Source organism: Perna viridis, chromosome 2 (genome assembly GCF_037379345.1).
Source record: "Perna viridis isolate PV_CMFRI_1.1 ecotype Kerala chromosome 2, ASM3737934v1, whole genome shotgun sequence".
Classification (NCBI taxonomy): Eukaryota; Metazoa; Mollusca; class Bivalvia; order Mytilida; family Mytilidae; genus Perna; species Perna viridis.
The window spans coordinates 46,893,807-46,913,111 of record NC_142446.1 but is presented as its reverse complement, the minus strand read 5'-3'; the positions used below and the strand labels follow the sequence as shown (position 1 = coordinate 46,913,111).

The 19,305-nt window shown below is 32.2% G+C and overlaps 2 protein-coding genes and 1 long non-coding RNA gene across 7 annotated transcripts in view; 2 read left to right on the top strand and 1 right to left on the bottom strand.

Annotated features, from left to right (window-relative positions):
* Window positions 1–5,172, top strand: part of LOC148625405 (thrombospondin-1-like) — a 39,197-nt gene extending 34,025 nt beyond the window's left edge. For all 5 annotated transcript variants that reach the window (XM_088568918.1, XM_088568916.1, XM_088568919.1 and 2 more), the window contains 3 exons: window positions 747–917; window positions 1,845–2,015; window positions 3,449–5,172. In XM_088568918.1, coding sequence (XP_088425044.1) covers window positions 747–917; window positions 1,845–2,015; window positions 3,449–3,534 — 428 coding nt within the window. In that variant the 3' untranslated portion in view covers window positions 3,535–5,172. The remainder of the gene's footprint in view (window positions 1–746; window positions 918–1,844; window positions 2,016–3,448) is intronic.
* LOC148625404 (uncharacterized) lies at window positions 1,534–15,030 on the bottom strand. Its single transcript, XR_015919920.1, has 3 exons — window positions 14,870–15,030; window positions 13,896–14,017; window positions 1,534–1,685 (listed from the first exon to the last, which is right to left on the bottom strand). It is a non-coding gene; the product is annotated as an uncharacterized LOC148625404 (long non-coding RNA).
* Window positions 15,031–15,054: 24 nt separating this feature from the next.
* LOC148625403 (5-hydroxymethyl-dUMP N-hydrolase-like) lies at window positions 15,055–18,272 on the top strand. The gene is made up of 4 exons (XM_088568922.1): window positions 15,055–15,190; window positions 15,676–15,741; window positions 16,217–16,327; window positions 18,119–18,272. Exons 1-4 carry the CDS (start codon window positions 15,055–15,057, stop codon window positions 18,226–18,228), a joined length of 423 nt encoding a protein of 140 aa, XP_088425048.1. The 3' UTR covers window positions 18,229–18,272.
* The last annotated feature ends 1,033 nt before the right edge of the window (window positions 18,273–19,305 follow it).

Sequence of the window (19,305 nt, the reverse complement as noted above, 5' to 3'; positions counted from 1 at the left end):
CCATGAAAAGCATATGAAATAAATGTTAAGGACTAACAAATAAATTCATGAAAAAAATCATTTTGTAAGTTTGTATCTTCTAAAGGGCATAATGTATGAAAAATGTATTACTTGCAGATATTTTTTTAAAACAATTGTATTTTATAGGAAAAAAAAACATGTATTTCTATATCGGTCCTAAACATATGCTTCCAGATGTTTTAAAACATATGACCACATATGTTGCAATTTTTCCTGTGTGAAAAGTGAATGTAAACAGAACGAGGAATAGGAAATCAAAGTAGACAATCAACAAATAATATAAAGAATCTAAAAGAGGCACATTCAAAACTGATTGAGAAACTTGAATTTCATTTACATGAAGCACTTTGAACATGGAATAAGTGCGCCCATTCAACCATAGATACATGTCGCTTAATGCTCATTTCACGTTAATATTTTATTTCTCAAGGTAAAATGGACACGTCGTATCGATTTTGGAATCATCTGAATTAACATCGACTTTTGTTTAGACTGGATATCTATAATTCAGTGCAAACGTTTATCAATGACATTAAAGCTCATTACAAAAAATATGTATATTAATGCAACGTTTCAAAACCTCAGACTACAAATGAATTGAAATTAGATAGTTAAAAAAAAAGACGTCTCGTTCGTCATATAAATATGATAATAATTTTACAATCTTTATATATTTGTCTTCTTCAAGACACTTCTGTTATAATGACCTACTGTTTTTTTATCAGTTCACGGTGGCTGGACCATGTGGACGGCATGGAGTGACTGCAGTAAAATGTGTGGTTCTGGAAGTACTGCTAGAACAAGACTGTGTATAGCTCCTGAGCCATCTGAAAATGGCAAACCATGTGAAGGACTAGGAAGGGAAGAAAAAGTATGCAATAATATTGTTTGTCCAGGTATGTGCATATAGTACAAATATACTTGTAAAATACAGAAAAATTATTGGTAAATGGTCGAATCCATTTATTATAAGTTTAAACACTGTTTTCCATAATTTATTGATGTGTAAAATCGGACCATTCACTCACAAAACAAATAAAAGTCCGAAGGTTTGTGCGTGAATGGTCCGACTTTACACATCCATAAATTCTGGAAAAAACAATGGTAACTATATTCTTTCAAAATTTTTGCTTTGAATAAAGAATGCCGAAAATGAATGGTATAAAGCATATAATACCGCTTTAAACCTCTAAACTCGATGGTAGCCATGTTGTTTACGATTTGTACATGAAATTTACACTGTTGTAAAGAGGTCGTAAAAGGTGAACAACTTATCATAGTGCACGAAATAGGCATTATGTATTTTTTTAGGAATTGTAATTCCAATCTTATTAGCATATGATATTCTAATTAGATTTGAATTATGATTCCTTAAAAATACATTTTGTTTACCTTTACCGGATAGCAAAGAGCGTATAACTTTGTAAGTAGGAACAATTCATGTATGACGTCCTTAGAGGAAAATCTTTGTTAAATGGTGATAAACATATGACCGAAGTCATAGACAAATGACGGTCTTATTTCTGATGCCATAAATAAGTTTATCCATTTTTACCGACCTCACAGGTTAAATTTGTTCCTCAAACTCGGAACTTATCGTTAGTGTACCACGGGCTAATTTTTGTCGTTATTTTTGATGACATAAGTTGAAATTAATGTTTATCCTGTAATAAAAAAAAATCATAAATCATATATCCCACGTATTGCTGCAGTTAAATTCTTTCCTGTCTGTTATAATCTTGTGTAGATAAAACGCATTGCATGGAAAAGAAATGTTGAAATATAATCAAAAGCATTTTAATCAACTGTAAACTATTTTGTAGCTCTACCAGGAAACTTTGATCTGTCATTATGCAACGAAACGACATTCATGTGCACAAGTGGTCGCCAGTGCATACCTGAAGAATATCATTGCGATCAAAAGTTACAATGCCATGACGGAAGTGACGAAATGCCCGATAAGTGTAGAATGGTTAATTATTTAAATAGTGGAGGTAAGTTTGACATTAGATAATAATGTAAGTTCAATTATTAAATTGAGCCGCATTGTAGATATCCAAATACATAACGTTTTTAGGGTTCAAAGAGGAAAACAAAGCCTGGAATACAAAACAAAACTACAAAAATCTTGTAGAATAGGTCATGAAACACAAAGTAACAATAAACTACACATGATGATCAGTTCATGCTTCGTGCAAGACGCTCAGCGTGCAGTCCGTTGAATGTCATGTCTGTGTAAGAGGGAAAACATCTATGACATGTGGAAGTAGATGTCGGCACAAAAATACCGATGTGTGTGTCTCTAATGAGACAATCAAATACGTCAAAATCCATGTAAAATGGCCAAGACATGACAAAAATAAAAGAATAAAGACGGTCAACATACACAAAAATCATATTCGAAGAAGGCATTCCCAATCAGGTGATGGTGAGGACCGCAGAAATGTTACATTATTGTGTTATAACCGACGGACTACATGAATTATATGTATTATGCCGTTGTCTTATTTCACTTCTTTATACTTTTTACGCTTATTCTTCTAACGGTGCATCTGGTCCATGCCGCTAGTTTTTAGTCGAATTCGAGTTGTTCATTTACTTTTGTTAGTTTGTATATATTATTTTGGTTATTTTATGTTCTTTATTGTGTGTGTCTGTTTTCCATGTCTGGTCTTTGTCCCTGGATTACATTCTTTTGATTTCTGCCAGAATCTTGGTTCCCTTGGTTACTCTTTCTTACATAGGTTCTTTTATAATACAAAATCAAGCTTTTAGTACTATAGGTATGAATTAAAATGTGTTGTAATCCGAAAACCTAAAATATTGGTATTATAATTTGGGCTTTGTCATGATCGGTTTTATGATTTATTTATCAAAAAAACTTTTTTGATATGCCCAACTGAAATAGAGTTGAAATATTTGATGTTTCTTATGGTAAATAAAGACGAGCTGGACTTAAAACTAAGTCTTTTTTATTTACTGATTTATTTTGATATATCATTGTTTTCTTCAACATTTTGACTTCCATCTCATTGTTGAAGCACGAAATTCAAATTGGTAGTTTACGAAACATCTACAACGAGATAAAATTTAAAAAAACCAACAAAACAAAAACAAACCAAAACAAAAAAAAACGTTGCTGCCTTTCAAGTCGACCGTTGCATCGAACTGCATCTGTGGTCGATTTGGGGACAAAAAGTCAAGTGCAGTATATACTAGTATACTATTTATTACTTTTTTTTCACCCGTGTTGGCCTTTCTGTAACTACTGAACTCTCAAGTCTTCATTATTTCGCCTTTAAAACCACTGTAATAATTTCATGAAATATTTCTATGGTGTTAAACAGAGTTCACAATATAACCAAACAATTACAAGTAACTCTATATGTGTCTTTGAATACAGCATTTTTATTTTTTGTCTTTTTAGGCAGCCCAAATGATTCCATACTTACAACTTTTACAGTAATCGTGGCAGTTTTAACAACGAGGCTCACGACGAATCACCCGGTATGATGATATTGATAGATATTAGTTATAAATCTAATTCTGTGATATGACATACCTTTGTGTTCCGTCACTGACATTTACATTACATTCGTCTGTATGACTTCCTTTGGTGTATGACCACGTGTTGAAGATGACTTTAAGTCATCGTTGTGTAAACAATGAATGAATCTGAATATGTGCAGTCCATATCAACATAAATGATATTTACAGTAAACAGGGTAGTAGTTATCTTTAGAGTAACGAATTTACTCATTAAGCAATTAATGGTTGTCGATAATTGCTATGTTATATGATGTTCAATGCTTTGTTGCGTTTCGCCATTTTCGTTCTTTCATTTATAGATACCTTAGATAGGAATGGTTTTTACCATTCGTTTTGCTATGCATTGAAAGTGACCATGCATTAAAATAAGTCCATTTATGAGTTCTAAATAGAAGTATACATGGTGGACCAATCTAGTCTTTCATGTGTTATTGTTATGTTTTATCAACAATGTACAACAATGTTTACATTAATACTAGTTCATGTTTCTGTGACTTTGTATAATCAAAATATATGCACATGTATCATAATTCGTTTAACCTGTATATCCATGCTAACTGGTGGGAAATAGTTAATACTGATAAATTCAGGCAATCAGAACTACTCTAACTCTCTGGTGTTACACAGAGAAAAAAAAACCTTGTATGCACTAAATGGATTCTAAGATTATAGTCGAACCGGTTGATGTCTTAACATTACTTTTTTCTTATCATCTATCTTTGCGCAAAAATATATGGAGGAGACATATGTTCTTTATTTATAGTGATATAAAATTTAGTGCCATTCGGTGGATAGAACAACATTTATCCACGGAACGCTGCAATTCCGGCAATTAATTCAAAAATTATTTCTTCATCTTCATCCGATGTTAGTTTTTATGTTGCGTAAATTGGTAAGTTCCGTGCACCAATAGTGAATTAGTTTGGTTCAGATGTCAACAATAGGTAAGTAACGTAACATTTGCGCCGATGATATGAACTTTAACATGGGACATTTTATCGTGTACCACCGTAACCACGTGCATTGTAAAGTTTTATGTTTTAGTTCAATCGCCTTTTTAAACACTGTCAAGGATGTCGAGAAATAAATGCCAAGTACACTGCATAAGGAAGTTCATGAAATCAGTTATGAATCTCTCACTTTGTTTATCAACAGTAGGTATTGGTTTATGAATATTTACACTCCTTGAAACGTTCACGTTTCCCATTTTAGCGTTCATACATCGTTTAGCGTTGCATGGTTTACACATCGTTTAGCGTTCGTTAAACGCGCGATAAACGCATGCTAGAAGCATTCGTTTATCGTGCGTTTGGTGGGCGTTTAACGTATGTTCATGTATCGTGCGTGTGGGAAATTTAAACGTCTCAAAGACTGTATGTCTAAACATAATGTAAAAAAATATCATGTATAGTTAGCAAACAATTAATTGTGACTGGTTAGGTTATGATAACCTGATTGTCTTTTTTAAAGGAACATAGAAAAAAAACGTATACAGTGTTACGAATGTACCTGCGCATTCCATATTGAATGTTGTTATAAATTGTTAATAGAAAATTGTCATTATTCTTGTTATCATCTAATAAACTGTGATCACTTTTTTAACCTGTTGATTTAGGTTGACCATTAGATGTCTTTTAATTCCTGTTGTGTACTAAACCTCGCTTACATCCATGATTGTTTCTGAAAGTGTTTAAACACTCAGTTTTTTGTCGAGATCCTGGTTGCTATTTTACATTTATCGGTGTTTTTTTCAGTCGGTTGTTTTTATGTTTGTTTGTTTGTTTTTTTTTTGGGGGGGGTTTTTATGTTTGAATTCTACCGAGTCGGTTCATAATACAGTTCTTAACATGATTTTCTTTGTTATACAACCTGCAACAAAGATGCGGATAGCATAATGTACGACGAGTCCGTCCGTCAGTACCCTTTTGTCGTCGCAACTCCTCTCAAACTACGGAACATCGTTTCATGAAACTTGGTATGTAGTAAAACACACAATGTTTTTAATTAACTCTGAAATGAGTTCCCTGGAAAGAAGTAATTATCTTTTATGTTGCATGTTAGAGGAACGTTTCTCTATAAACGATTCATGGGCTTGAGTTCCACTGTTGTGCTGATGCAAAAAGAGCTTTTTTTAAAGCTTTCAAGAACTTTAGGAATGTTACACGACGAAGGAAAATTGCAGTTCGATTCAAAAGTTTGCGACTTAGTTTAGTTTTACTATTATATTTTACACTCCGACTTTCTTAATCTGTAAGCAGTGCTACTGAGTATAAAGCATCATAAGAAAGATAACAAAGAAACAATAAAAAAATACTTTAATGTTATAAGCCGTATTTGTTTCATATTGATGTAGTCAATGTCATATTCTGTTAATAGAGTTTTTCAGACAAGTACCAAGTCACTTTAAGGGGTGGTATGATTTAGGACATCAATATAATTACAATCCCATTACAAAAAAAGGTTTTGCAATACAATAAAAGACTAATCGTGACTCCCATAGCGCATAATGCACTCTCAAGATCGTACAGAATTCATTCTACTTGGCACAATATCTACGAACCAACACTATATAATGCGAGGCTATTATGTACTATTGGACACCCTCCCAACATTCTTTCAGTATTCATGTTGATAATGTAACAGCAATCTACTATCATCTTTTATTATTCCAATAGGTTACTAAATATAGCTCAAAGAGTTATGACGTCATACACATACACATATTGAATACTGTTCAAAAGTTTTAGAAAGAGTGAATATATCATCAATATAACACCCGCAAACACAGTTTGAGGGTATATAGGAATCACTCCGTCTAGCTGTTCGTCTGGCTGTCCGTCTGTCTGTGCATGAAAGTCTAACATGATTTTCATGAAACTTTATATGAAGGTTGAATATCATATATAGATGTGCATGAAGGAATATAATAACTAATGAGAGAACTCCAATTGGAGATTATCTATATTAATGGTCTTACATATTAAACCCTCTATGATAAAATCTGTTAAAGTTCATTTTAACAAACATTAAAAAAGATTGGGACCTTGAAAATTCAACATAGAAATTAAAGGGACTTTTAATAGTTGTTTTACACCTCCAGGGACAAAGACCAGACATGGAAAACAGACAATCACAACAAAGAACATAAAACATACAAAGTAACAAAAGTAAATGAACAACTCGAATTCCACTATACATAGGAGATAATATCCTAGTATTGATCCGAGGAATGTTGCCGGTCGGTCTTTTTATAAAAGTGACTGCTCACCGCATGACTTACATACAAAAAAGTATGGTATAAAAAAAAATAAAATAAGTTTGAAGAAATAGATAATGACTTACATTGTTTGTTTTTCTGGGAAATGTTTTAAAATATTTTAAGTGTAAGTCTCTGTAACAATTAGTTGATGGTGTTCCCGGCTTTTTTTTTATCATGGATTTTCCCTCGTCTGGCGATGTAATTATCATTCCTTCTGACCACTTTAAGGAGAGTTGCCCATGTGATGTCCGATGTAATATAGGAAATGAATAGGAAAAGTAATTAAAAACAAATTGTTTATATAGTTGAGATGGACGAAGTCGACTTCAGATAAAATGGAAGTGGTGAAAGTACATAATATTTTGCTCACAAACTTGAAATGTTAGAAATTATAGATGAGACAAAGAAAACTCCTTAAATCATACTGTCTAGGAGATGAAAACATTATCGTACGATATATTTATAATGCATAAATATAGAATGTCAACACAAAATAGAGATCTTCACTTTTCTAAAAGATAACTCGTAAATTGTTTGAAAGAGTAATCAAGGGAACCAAGGTTAGAGCGGTAATCAAAAGAATGTAATCCAGTGACAAAGACCAGACATGGAAAACAGACTCACACAACAAAGAACATTGAATAACAAAACATCATACATACAAAGTAACAAAAGCAAATGAGCAACTCGGACTCCACTAAAAACTGGGAGCATGGACTAGATGAATATGAAATAATTGGTATGTATTTGTCTTTGAAATATGGGGGAATTTTGTTGGTAACGTTTTTGTGATGGAGGATTTTAGCCAAATTAATTGCATCTATAACTTTGTTGACAAACGGTAGTGGAAGAAATGATCGTTTTTCTTCATCTAGACTTTTCACACAAACTGGTTTAAAGAGTCTGTGGAAACCAATATCCAAAATGATGGCAACAAGTCTGTACAATGTTGAGGTGGGGTCAGAAACAGGAGTGTCAAGACGTGTATTGTAAAGGGAGTGTAGTAGAGTGAAAGGTGTAGAATAGAGTTTTGTTATAATGTGATGAAGTCCAAGAGGTTTTAGTATGAAAGGAAGGAGACCATCTATGGAGACATCATGTAACTTAGGTGACGTATAGTGGCGATGGCCATGACTCCTTTCCCGTCTTGGAGCTTTGTCAAATAAATTCATCACATTTAAGCTTTTGTTATATTGGCTTGAAAGGTTTTCTATACTTTTGATGTTGTGATTGCATCCATAAGGTATTGCAGTACCTAGTCTGCGTATCCAGTACTCCTGTCTTTCCCCACGATAGTTTTTACTTAGAACGGGGCTGTTCGTAGGATGGTAATTTTTTTCTAAAATACGAACTTTTATAGAGAGGATTGAATGATCTTGTTGATTAAAATGTTGATAAACTATCGGGAATTTGGTGGTATTTATTCCCGAAAGCACATTCTTTTGTTTAATCGTTCTTGTGTTTCACCGACCTATATTAAACCGCATAAGTTGCATTCTAATCCATGTATTAAGTTCGTTGATTTGCAACTTAAGTCATCGTGACTTCTTGTATGGAAGGGTTTGTTTGTAAGGGTACTAGAGAAGTAAGAGTCGGTTATAAGAATGTTGCATGTTTGCAATTTTTAATACCTCATTTTGATATAGTACAATGGGGTTCGTCATCGTTGTAGTCAAATATATCATTGAAAGTGATGGAACATGGTTTGATAATTTTCAAATAGTCAGAATTTTTGTACTGGAATAGATGGTCTTAACACAGATCAAATCAAAAAGCAAATAACATGATATAATGTTTTATATGTATAAACAAACTTTTTATACAAATAAATGGCTTGATGATCACGTATCGTAGATTAACTAGTGATATATGTAAAGCGGAAAAGTCCGCAAGCACCTGGCGAGAGAACCGCTTTTTGAAATACTGGTACAGTTTGCTTCCCTTGAATACAAATATGTACAAAAAATTAGTTAAAATCATTGTATTATCATAGTTAATTTTAAACAAAGAACAAAGAAATTTATATTTTGTGAGTTTTTTCGATTTACTATAATGGTAGGGATATCAAACTTTTGTCGGTCTTTATTTTTCGCGTCTTTAGTTTTAGTGGAATGGAAATAAATGTAAAACATCTGGACTAAATATAGCGAGCTTTCTTTTGCTTTCATTTTACATTCTTTTAACAGCAGTAGAAATATATACAAAACACAATTGGTTTATTTAACAGTTTAACAGTTAATTTCAGAGAAATGTAAACAATCAATAAATCACGTGTCCATGATGAAAAAGCTTGATATCATTTTGGCTTTAACCTTTAACCCGTGTATATAGAAAACGTGTTGGTGATAAACATATTTTATTCTTTCCTCTTTCGTCAACCACGGACATGACTTTTTAGGAGCATCTTGGCGGATGTTTCTAGAAAAGCAGATGACGTTTACCCTACCGGTGCACCTAGTCCATGCTCCCACTTTTTAGTGGAGTCCGAGGTGCTCATTTAGTTTTATTACTTTGTATGTATTATTTTAGTTTTTTTTATGTACTTTGATGTGTATGTCTGTTTTCCATGTCTGGTTTTTGTGACTATATATATATATTTATTCATTATGTTATTTGTTTAAAATATTCGTTTTTTAATTGTAGCTTTACTTTCTTGCGTAGCGTATGTTTTAAATCTTGATTCAGATATTTTTCTTTGTTTTGAATAAGTGAAAAGTACAATTTTACTTTATATGATATCAAGGTTTATGCAATGCCATGTGTTGTTCTCTTGGATCACATGTTTGTTAATAGTTTGAATAACTATGCAAATCAATATCTGATATTGTTATGATAACAACTTAATTTCAATTACATGTTTGACTTTCAGGGCAAATCAAACACAAACTTTCATTGTAAAATAATACCTCTAAGCTAATTGAATAACCTCAAAGGAAATAGTTTCACTATCAAATAATGATATCATTTATACATTTTGCACTTTGGATAGATGAAACAGATGAATAAGAAAATATATTATAAGATCAATGGTAAGCAGAAATAAGAAGAAATATTTTCTTCTTCTTAATGTGTAAAGTAAAGACAAAGGGCGATAACTACTGACTGGCAAAGCAAACAGGTAGGAATTTAAATATGTTTAATGTATGTGATTACAGTTTATCTTATGGTAAATTTGACTAACAATGCTCTTTTTGCTATATAAATACGTTCATATTTTGGTGTGGCAGTTCTAATGATTAAATACGATAAGTCAAACTTATATAAAGAATATCAAATAAATCAAACGTCGACGACCCCTATACATTGTACGATTTTCATGGTGGTTTACTCCGCTTACGGAAGTCACAGTCATCCCATTTCTGAGGTTTGAATTCGAAGAAAGTTGGTCTTTTTAGTCTAAAATACGTTTTCATTTGAGTATACAAAATTTCTTGGGTTACAATTCATTGATGATGACAATTGATTTTTTAAGGCTGTCTATATATAGCGCATTTTAACTATATAATTACAGGAGTAGACTACCGGGTATTTTTGAATTATTCCAAAATTTCTGTTGTGTTTCCACTGCACTTGGTATTTAAACGACTTATTCATTGTACCTTTATCTTCAAAATGTTGCAAATAGATATGTTGAACGGGTTAATGATACTTATGTATTAAGTCCTCTCGGTTTTAAAGTATAGTTAACCTGATTTAATCGAACCACTTTCAGACTTAAGGTGTAAACAGTAAGTGTAAGTTTTTGTAAGAATGAGGCAAAATGAGAACATGTCAAACACCACCGATTTCACTCAAGGATGCCTACTATACTTGTAAAAAAACCATTATTTCCTCTCTGCATCACATGCGCGTGGTTTGCTCAGAAATTTTTCAATAGAAATTTAGATAAATGTGGTTTTCGACATAGTTGTCTGTCCTTGAAATGTTCATTTTCAGTGCATTTCAATGAAGTTACAACTCAATTTACCAAAAAAATATGGAGAATCTTGTCAGTTTTCCTTGATTCTGATGATGCAAATAGTCAAATCAAAAATTCAAAATGCTGGTTTTTTAATACCATGTTTCACCCACTGCCCTATTATTACAGAGACTGACACTTAAGGTTTCGTTGTAAAATCAATATTATATACCATGTTTTGCATAATGAAGGGTAATAACAAAATGAAATCTAAGCAGTAGTCAAAATTTATGACCAAAAGGAAAGTTATCGTTTTACGGGGGTAAAAACCGGAAAGTTGGAAACCCCCCGCAATGGTTCCGACTTGGTACATGCATTACAAAATGAAATGTGGGTTAAACCAGTTTATCAAATTCAAATGCTTTTATACAACCTGGTATTTTGTCAATATTAATACTAAACGGCTTTATTCGAAATATTAACGCAAGAATTATATGCATAACATCATGATATACATTCCGAAGAAGCATTCCCTATGTCATGGAAAGAATATATTTAGAATAGTAACATCTGTATTTTCAACTATTTCCACAGAAAAATGCTTCTGTATTTCTTATTACACCAGCATTTATTTGACATTTTGTTTTATAGTTAAAAAAGAAAAAATATTGATATAATTTGTAAAGTATTTTTTCACTTTGTCTTGTCTCAATATTATACATAATTGATATGGGACATTCCCATTCATTGTGAACGAGATTGTGCCAATGAAATAATTGATATTTAGTATTCAGTTAATAAGTAAAAAGAGATGTCAATCAATTTATATCCCTGTTTTCCTAAGATGAGTAGTTATATACATGTACCAATGTTTACTTATATTAACATCAGAATGCTAAGAAAGAGCATTACTTTATCACAGTGAATATGATTGTTGGATGAGAGAAAATTACTCTATCAATAAGACTTCGGTTATAATAGCCAATTCTTTCTATTAAAAATGCATCATTCTTTCGTTTACAGGAAGATGCCAAGAAATTGTATACCTGAATAATGTTCATTATACAGTGAATAGAACTATTTTCACGGCAAGGATCCTCTTGCTTCTGTTTCTAGTTGCGACAGTAATTTACAATTGATAATAAAATCAATGTTAATACCAATCTCGACTTAAACACGCAAAGAAGACGGTCATTTCAAAATTTCAGGTAAGATAATACTTTTATCTTAGAAACGGAAAACTAGAAAAGTTCAGATGTGCAAATTACTTGTGGTATATTGAAATAATATCTTTAATATATTTAAATGTATTTTTGCAAATTTTTCTTATATATGTTAGATATTTGAAGCATAATCTACAATCCTCATGAGTTTACATCGAAGAGTTAAAGCAATATCTTGGAAAAGTGATTTGTAGGGAGAGTTGATATGAGACTCAAACGTATTTCCATTTAAATGATTTTTACTCCCATTTTGGATATGTTGGATAATTTGCAATTGTCGAAATGCGTTAATGTACGAATGTGTGTATGGTAACAATAAATTTATTCCAAAAGCAATACATGTTATCAAATAACAGATAAGTGTATATGTATATATATATATATATTAGGGTCTGAAATTCCCTACGACGTTAGAACTGTCTAATTTGCGAAGCAACTGTTTGGTCGTTTCGTCTGCGGGACTCGAACTCGTACCGCTATGACATTTATGGCAACACCGCCTGCACAAAGTCCAGCGTCCTAGACCACTCGGCCAGCTAGGCTATTTGAAAATATAGCTTTCCCTGACCGGGTCATTCCTCATAGGATTAATCTAGGGTTGTAACTTCGTACACGATGTTTATTTACACTTTTCGACATTTTTCTGCTAGGAATATTTTTTTTTCAAAATTATTTAACTCCTTTATACATGTCCACTTGACAGACAAACAGAGGGATTTCTTCAATGATCGTCTTAAATCAATATATTTTGTAAACTTCAATAGATGGATACAAATAGTGACGGGTGTAATAAGTAAGAGACATTCGTTATAAGAACAAAAGACAATTATAAAACATTAAATATGATTATAAAAATGGAAATATACGGCGAAATGGAACATAGAAAAGAAACGAAAATGGGGCACATTTCGTTATCATTTGACGTCGATATCATATTATTGATTCATTGAAATCACCTACGTTTGACACACGAGTGTCGTATTCAAAAGATATCTTAATTTAAATGCTCGTTTGAGATAACTTTAACTGATATCTGACAAAAACTATTGTCCAGTGACCTTTAATTGGAGATTTTCTTAACTTAGCTGGTTAATTCTCGCTTCTGAGAATCTACAATAAACCAATGATAACCTGTTTCGAAAGTTACATTAAGGGTCATTTCAAAAATGGTTTTATTGGTTTTTTACAAGGCACAGAAAACTACAGCTCTCGATATTTTGTTATGTTTCACTATTATGTTTATTTTTAATGCATACTTGTTAACATGGAAACCCAGTTGCAGTAGTTATTAACATTTTAAATAAGGATACAAAGGCATTTATTACTTGGATTTAGTATACATTATAAGTTTTGCCAAGTGGAATACTTGTCGTCCTGTTGAATTTTCAGTTTTCCACCTAAATAACGTGATACTTGTTTTTAAGAGATCATTTTTAAATAAAATTCCTATCAGAAACATAGAAAATACACTCTTTATTAATGCCAGTATGTTCACCTGATGACCGGCATTTATTTTAACATTCCTGGAATAACGAGAAATAAAGCTGATGTGTGACGGTTGTCCTTCTTGGGATTTTGAATAACGTCTCCTTTATCCCGTCAACAAATTAACAATAAAAAAAACTAATAGTTTGAAAAGTTAGCTGAGTTAAAGATAATTTGCAACATTTGAGATTGTCCATGCGTTAATAGGGATTAAGAGAAAAAGCAAAGATATCAAACTACTACATATGAACCAAATGACGCAGTGATAAAATAAGCAGATGACATATATCTTATTTAGAGAGAGCAGTTAATTTTCATCAAGGAAAGATAAATTCACTTGTTCATTCTTGGTGTACAATGTAAATGTTACACAATAGACCATATTTGTTAGTCTATGACATCTATGACATATCATCTAAACTTTTTTTTTTATTTCAATTTCAATTTAATATATACAGACCTTTAATATCTTGCTTGAATGGTTTAATTAGTTTGCATGATTTTTTCATAAAAATCAAACAAAATGTATGACCAATGCCTCAGGCCGTACTTTAGTACTTCAGGTGTAAAAAATCTCCATATCTATGGATATAAACGTAAATAACTTATAATATAGCAAAGATTACATAATTTTCTCTCCCATTTATTGAATTTGTACAATAAAAGATTAATGATATTCAAAAGACTGAAATATGAGTCATACATTCGGTGCTAATTTTAAGGTATTAAAATTGAAATTATATTCATGTTCGCTATGTTCAGTGACGTTAATATGCAAAATAGGGGAATGGATTAACACCCTAAAAAGACAGATTCAATGCCACAAATAACAACTGGTAAAGTCGTTATATACGTTTGTATCGTTCATTCTTTGTTAAGTGTAAATTATAGCATTGTGTATCTTTGAACAGTCTATTCTAGACTCATTTTCAGGCCGCCCATGAGAAATTTCCTCCAAGATATATTTTATCATAGAAGATAATTAAATACTTTTGTCAACAATATGTTACATATATTTCATTTTCTTAATTCCGCAAGTTAAGTCTTAACTTTGTAAAGTGTAATTTATGTAAATGTTATACTTAAGGAATGAATATGTTATGATTTTGATATTTTGATAAGATTTCTTTCAATTGTACGATTGGTAAAGGTTTGGTGAAATTCAAACCAACATAGATAACTGAAACCAAAAACTAATCATTTTCAGATGAAAAACGTCAGTAAAACATTAGTGCAACAATGAATATAAATAAGCCCTTGTGTTTGTATCCAGTAATGATTGTCAGGTTTCATTTTCAAGGAGGATATAAATTTATCAACCGATTTGGTATGTCCTTAGTTTTCTTCTTTTTGTGGGCTATATATCATATGTCAAATATATAGCATAATATGTTTGATTAATACCGTACAAAAATTAGAAACCACTTACTCTACCTTTACAACTGGTCCACTATGTTTTCTTTTGAATGGATATTGATAACTCCGTTGTTTTCCTACGTTTCATCTAAGACCTTTAACCGTGGAATTCTGTATTTCACTATTATTTCCTTATCATGACTAAGTACCTTATCGATTTATATCCTTATTGTTAAGATTAAAGAAAAGTACTTGGTCGAAAGATGAAGATATACTTCTGTGGGAGTATACATGGTGGACGAAATGACGCTGATCTGTATGCTGAAATAATAGAGGAATTAAAAACCAATTATGGTCAAGTTCTCACGGAGTTTGTTGGTTCTAAATCAGCAGCTCAAGGTAGTTACTACTGTAATGTTGTTTTCATACAACCTTCGAATCAATCATGTATCGTGCCTATTTCAAAACAACGTGAGTGGTATATTTGGTCAACTGTGAATTTTTGAACTATTCTAATAGCGTGGATTTACTATGATTCAACTATGATTTGGTCCTCTTTAATGACAATAATTTTCCAACAGTCACGAAATTTGAAAGCATTGACCTCAGGGGGTCTTTGAATAGCTGTATTATTTTCAGTATGATCATTATATAAAACATGAACTGAATTTATCTAAATTGATGAAAGTTCTGATATGCTAGTTTTATGATCGGTGGGGATATAATATTCATATTTCCTGTATCTAAACGCAGATATTATAGTGGTCACATGAATGTCTACAGTCGACTCAAGAGCACAATCACATAAGTGGGGAAATTCGAGTACATTGAAATGAATGTTCCAATCTTCAAGTCTCCGTACAATAATACTTATTGACTTTCAGATGAAATAAATCAAGGAAGTAGATGGTCACATGATTACTGTTTACAGAACCTAAAGACATGTGATGGTAAGAAATGCTATCTTTCAAAACACTCGTAAAATTTTATTAATGTTTAATATTCATTTATTTGTATTATTTATACACATGAAAAATAATTAATACATCGCAGTAAAGTTTCTATACTCATTGGTTTAAGCTGGAATTGATTTTGCTCTGTTTTTCTTAAATGTGATCTTAAAATATTAGATAGACAGTTAATGCACTACTTTCGCCTCGTGTATGCGTGTCTCAAATGTAAATTATAATGGTGGTGTAAAAAATAAAATTATCTTGTTAAATAACATGATTTTATCTTCTATAAATACGCCCCTGAAGCTGAAATTATGCATTTTCATATTACAATGTTTTGCATCTTCGGTACCCTAAATTATCTCATTGATCGGTCTTATCTCGTATAATTTTTTATTATTTCATTGTAATCATTGTTTATAGAGAGTCCCGTGATTGGACTTAACCATCTTCTTGTTTTTCGTAATTTCAGTGTTGATTGCTGAAGTAACTCAACCATCACTAGGCGTGGGATATGAAATTGGTAGGGCTGCCTCAATGAATAAGAAAATACTCTGTCTTTTCAGACCTAGCTCAGGTAGAAGTGAGTGTTTTGAATTTAGAAATGTTTATTAATGAAATACAAAAAAATACCAATCTATATATATTGTAAATATTTCAATATGCTGTACAAGTGTTTCAATGCCAACTTCTCATCAACAGCATTAGAACCAAATGTGTGGGAAAATCATATAATTCAAAACTTAGTTGTATGAAAGAAGTGCTCAAAACCAACTCTATCGAAATAAGAAGCCCAATCCATCACCGAGAGTTTCTACCATATGCGATACAAGGAATGAAGCCTCAGTGTTTTATGTGTTTTGAAAGAGTAATTAAGGGAACCAAGGTTATAGCGGTAATTAAACGACAGTAATCCAGGGACAAAGACCAGACATGGAAAACAGACATACACAACAAAGAACATAAAGTAACTAAAATCATACATACAAAGTAACAAAAGCAAATGAGCAACTCGGACTCCACTAAAAACTGGGAGCATGGACCAAGTGCATCGGTAGGGCAAGCGTCCTCTGCTTTTCTAGAAACACCCGCCGAGTTGCTCATAAAAAGTCAAGTCCGGGGTAGATGAAAGAGGAAGGGAAAACTATGACACGTTGAACAAATCAGTTTTCATGGCGCAGATGGATACACCATAACAATCCACGAATTCATGATGACGACCATAAAACTTCTGTAGTGATGACTTCAATCTTGTAGCAACATAACCCTGTTCCAAAGGCCTATTTGTCAGAATACTAGTGCGATACAAAGTCTGCGTGGTTTCGGCAAGCTCTGGCATAATGTATGAGTTGTGATATGAACACTCCATTCGCAGGTGCTGAAGGGATGTTGCCACAAATGAAAGGAAAGTTGACAATTCTGAAAGAAAAGTCATCACGTTTGTCGTAAAGTTTGGTCAATAGTTTTCCTTTACCATCGATTTCTAAGTGTAGGTCAAGATATGAGGTTGACTTCACAGTGTCTGTAGTATCCTTTATCTCAAGTTCTTCGGGGGTAGCTGCGATGTATCAAATGCCCCAAATTAGGATTATTTAAAGATAATACATCATCTATATAGCGGAAATTGAGATTAAAGGATCTAGCTAAACGATATTCTTTCTTTCGGATCAAGTCAGCCTCATACGAGTGAAGAAATAGTTCAGCAAGCAGAGGAGCACAACGTGTTCACATTGGAATGCCGAAATTTGTAATACTGCAGACTGATAAATCTGATAAATATAATCTGACAAGTCTGACTATTGAGTTACGTAGAGGAGAAATAGGCGTACTTTGAGGCAAATCAAGGATATTTTGGGAAAGGTTTCTTTTTTAATTAAATATTCAAAGATTCGATTTTCCTTACTAATTATGCGTAGGTCAGCGGGTAAGCACCTCGGTAGAATATGCTTTGGCACATGATCAATGTAAAACAAATCCATTCCACTTATGTCTTTCACTTTCAGACCCAGATCTGGTACACATCTTGATATGAATCTATCTAGTAACGCATGATTATACTTTCTGTTCGGATCACCTTCCTTATCAGCCAATCATATTTCAGCTTACACGTTTGTGAAAGCATTCAAAGGAAAAGTGCCAGGATTCTGAAAAAATCATTTGATTTTAATTAGATTGTGTAAATATTGATGTGATCGTGAAATCAATCGGTTACTAATATCAACTATTAGACAATAAAATGGTTGAGGTCTACATTCCATAGTTAAATAAAATTGTTTACCTTTTGAGTAATGTTGATTTGAACAACATTGACTTGTGTCATCAGAAGAATGTATATTTATTATTATTATGAAACCTTTGTCAATTTTACTTTCAGCTTTGTCATGTATGATTGATGGACTTGTTCAAGGAGAAAATAGTGTTGCGAAACATTATGAAGGACAGGAATACAAAGCCATTTTAAAATCATTCTTTGCATCTTTATAACATCCATATGTAGTACATATAGCAATAAAACTGTACAATAATGATTTATGTACTAATTCCATTATTCCCTTCATAAGAAGACTGAAAACTAGATAAAAAATAACAAGGTCATATCACAAGCATTGAAACGTATAAAGTATAAGTTATCACTCTGATAAACAGGAAGTTGATGGATAAGTACGATGGTAGCCATTCTTATGGTACAACAATACAACAGCATATAATGCTGAACTCCATACTGAATTTCGAATAATTCCCATAAAGGGTTTTAAAGCTGACAAATATTTACGGGACTAACACATGCACATATGCGCACATATATGTGTAGACAAATTGCAAGCAGATTTTATGCTCAATAAGCAAAGGCATGGGCAGTGGTAGATTTTAGTTATGTAACACAGAAATTTGCAGTGAAACCCGTCTAAACTGAACCCATTTTGGACTTTGAAATTAGTTCAGTAAAGAAAAGTGTCAAGTTTACCAAAGTTCTATTTACACCAAGGACAAATCATCTAAAATAAACTGGGTAAAAGCAAGACATAATTGTCTAAATAATAAAAAAAAACTCTGCACTCGTATAAAAACCATAAAGGGGACGGTGTGAGTTGCATGCATCATAATGGCAAACCGGACATATAAAGTTCTAATGCGACAACTGATGAAAATTGGATGATGTAATTGTTGTTATCTCTTAACCGGAGCCTCAGTCAGTGAAATAAAGAATAATTCTATGTCAATCCAAATATTTGGGAAAGAAATTCGTTCAAAAATACAAAAATAATACTAATCATGTATAAGTAATAAGAAATTAGTTAATATGTAAGCAAATATATATTCAAAAGTTGAACAATAGTGGATCAGACCAAATATCGAGGACCGTCATCTTCAGTACCTTGTAACAACACAGTACCACTGTTTCTGAAAATAACCTTTGTAAAGTACTTTCCTAACACAGTTTAAATACATAAAACATATAAGTTATATTGCTGCCATATAAAAATGTTGCTCATTCAGGTAAAGAGATTATGTGACATTAACGGAAAAAGGATAATACTTGTCTGCTAATAAATACTAATA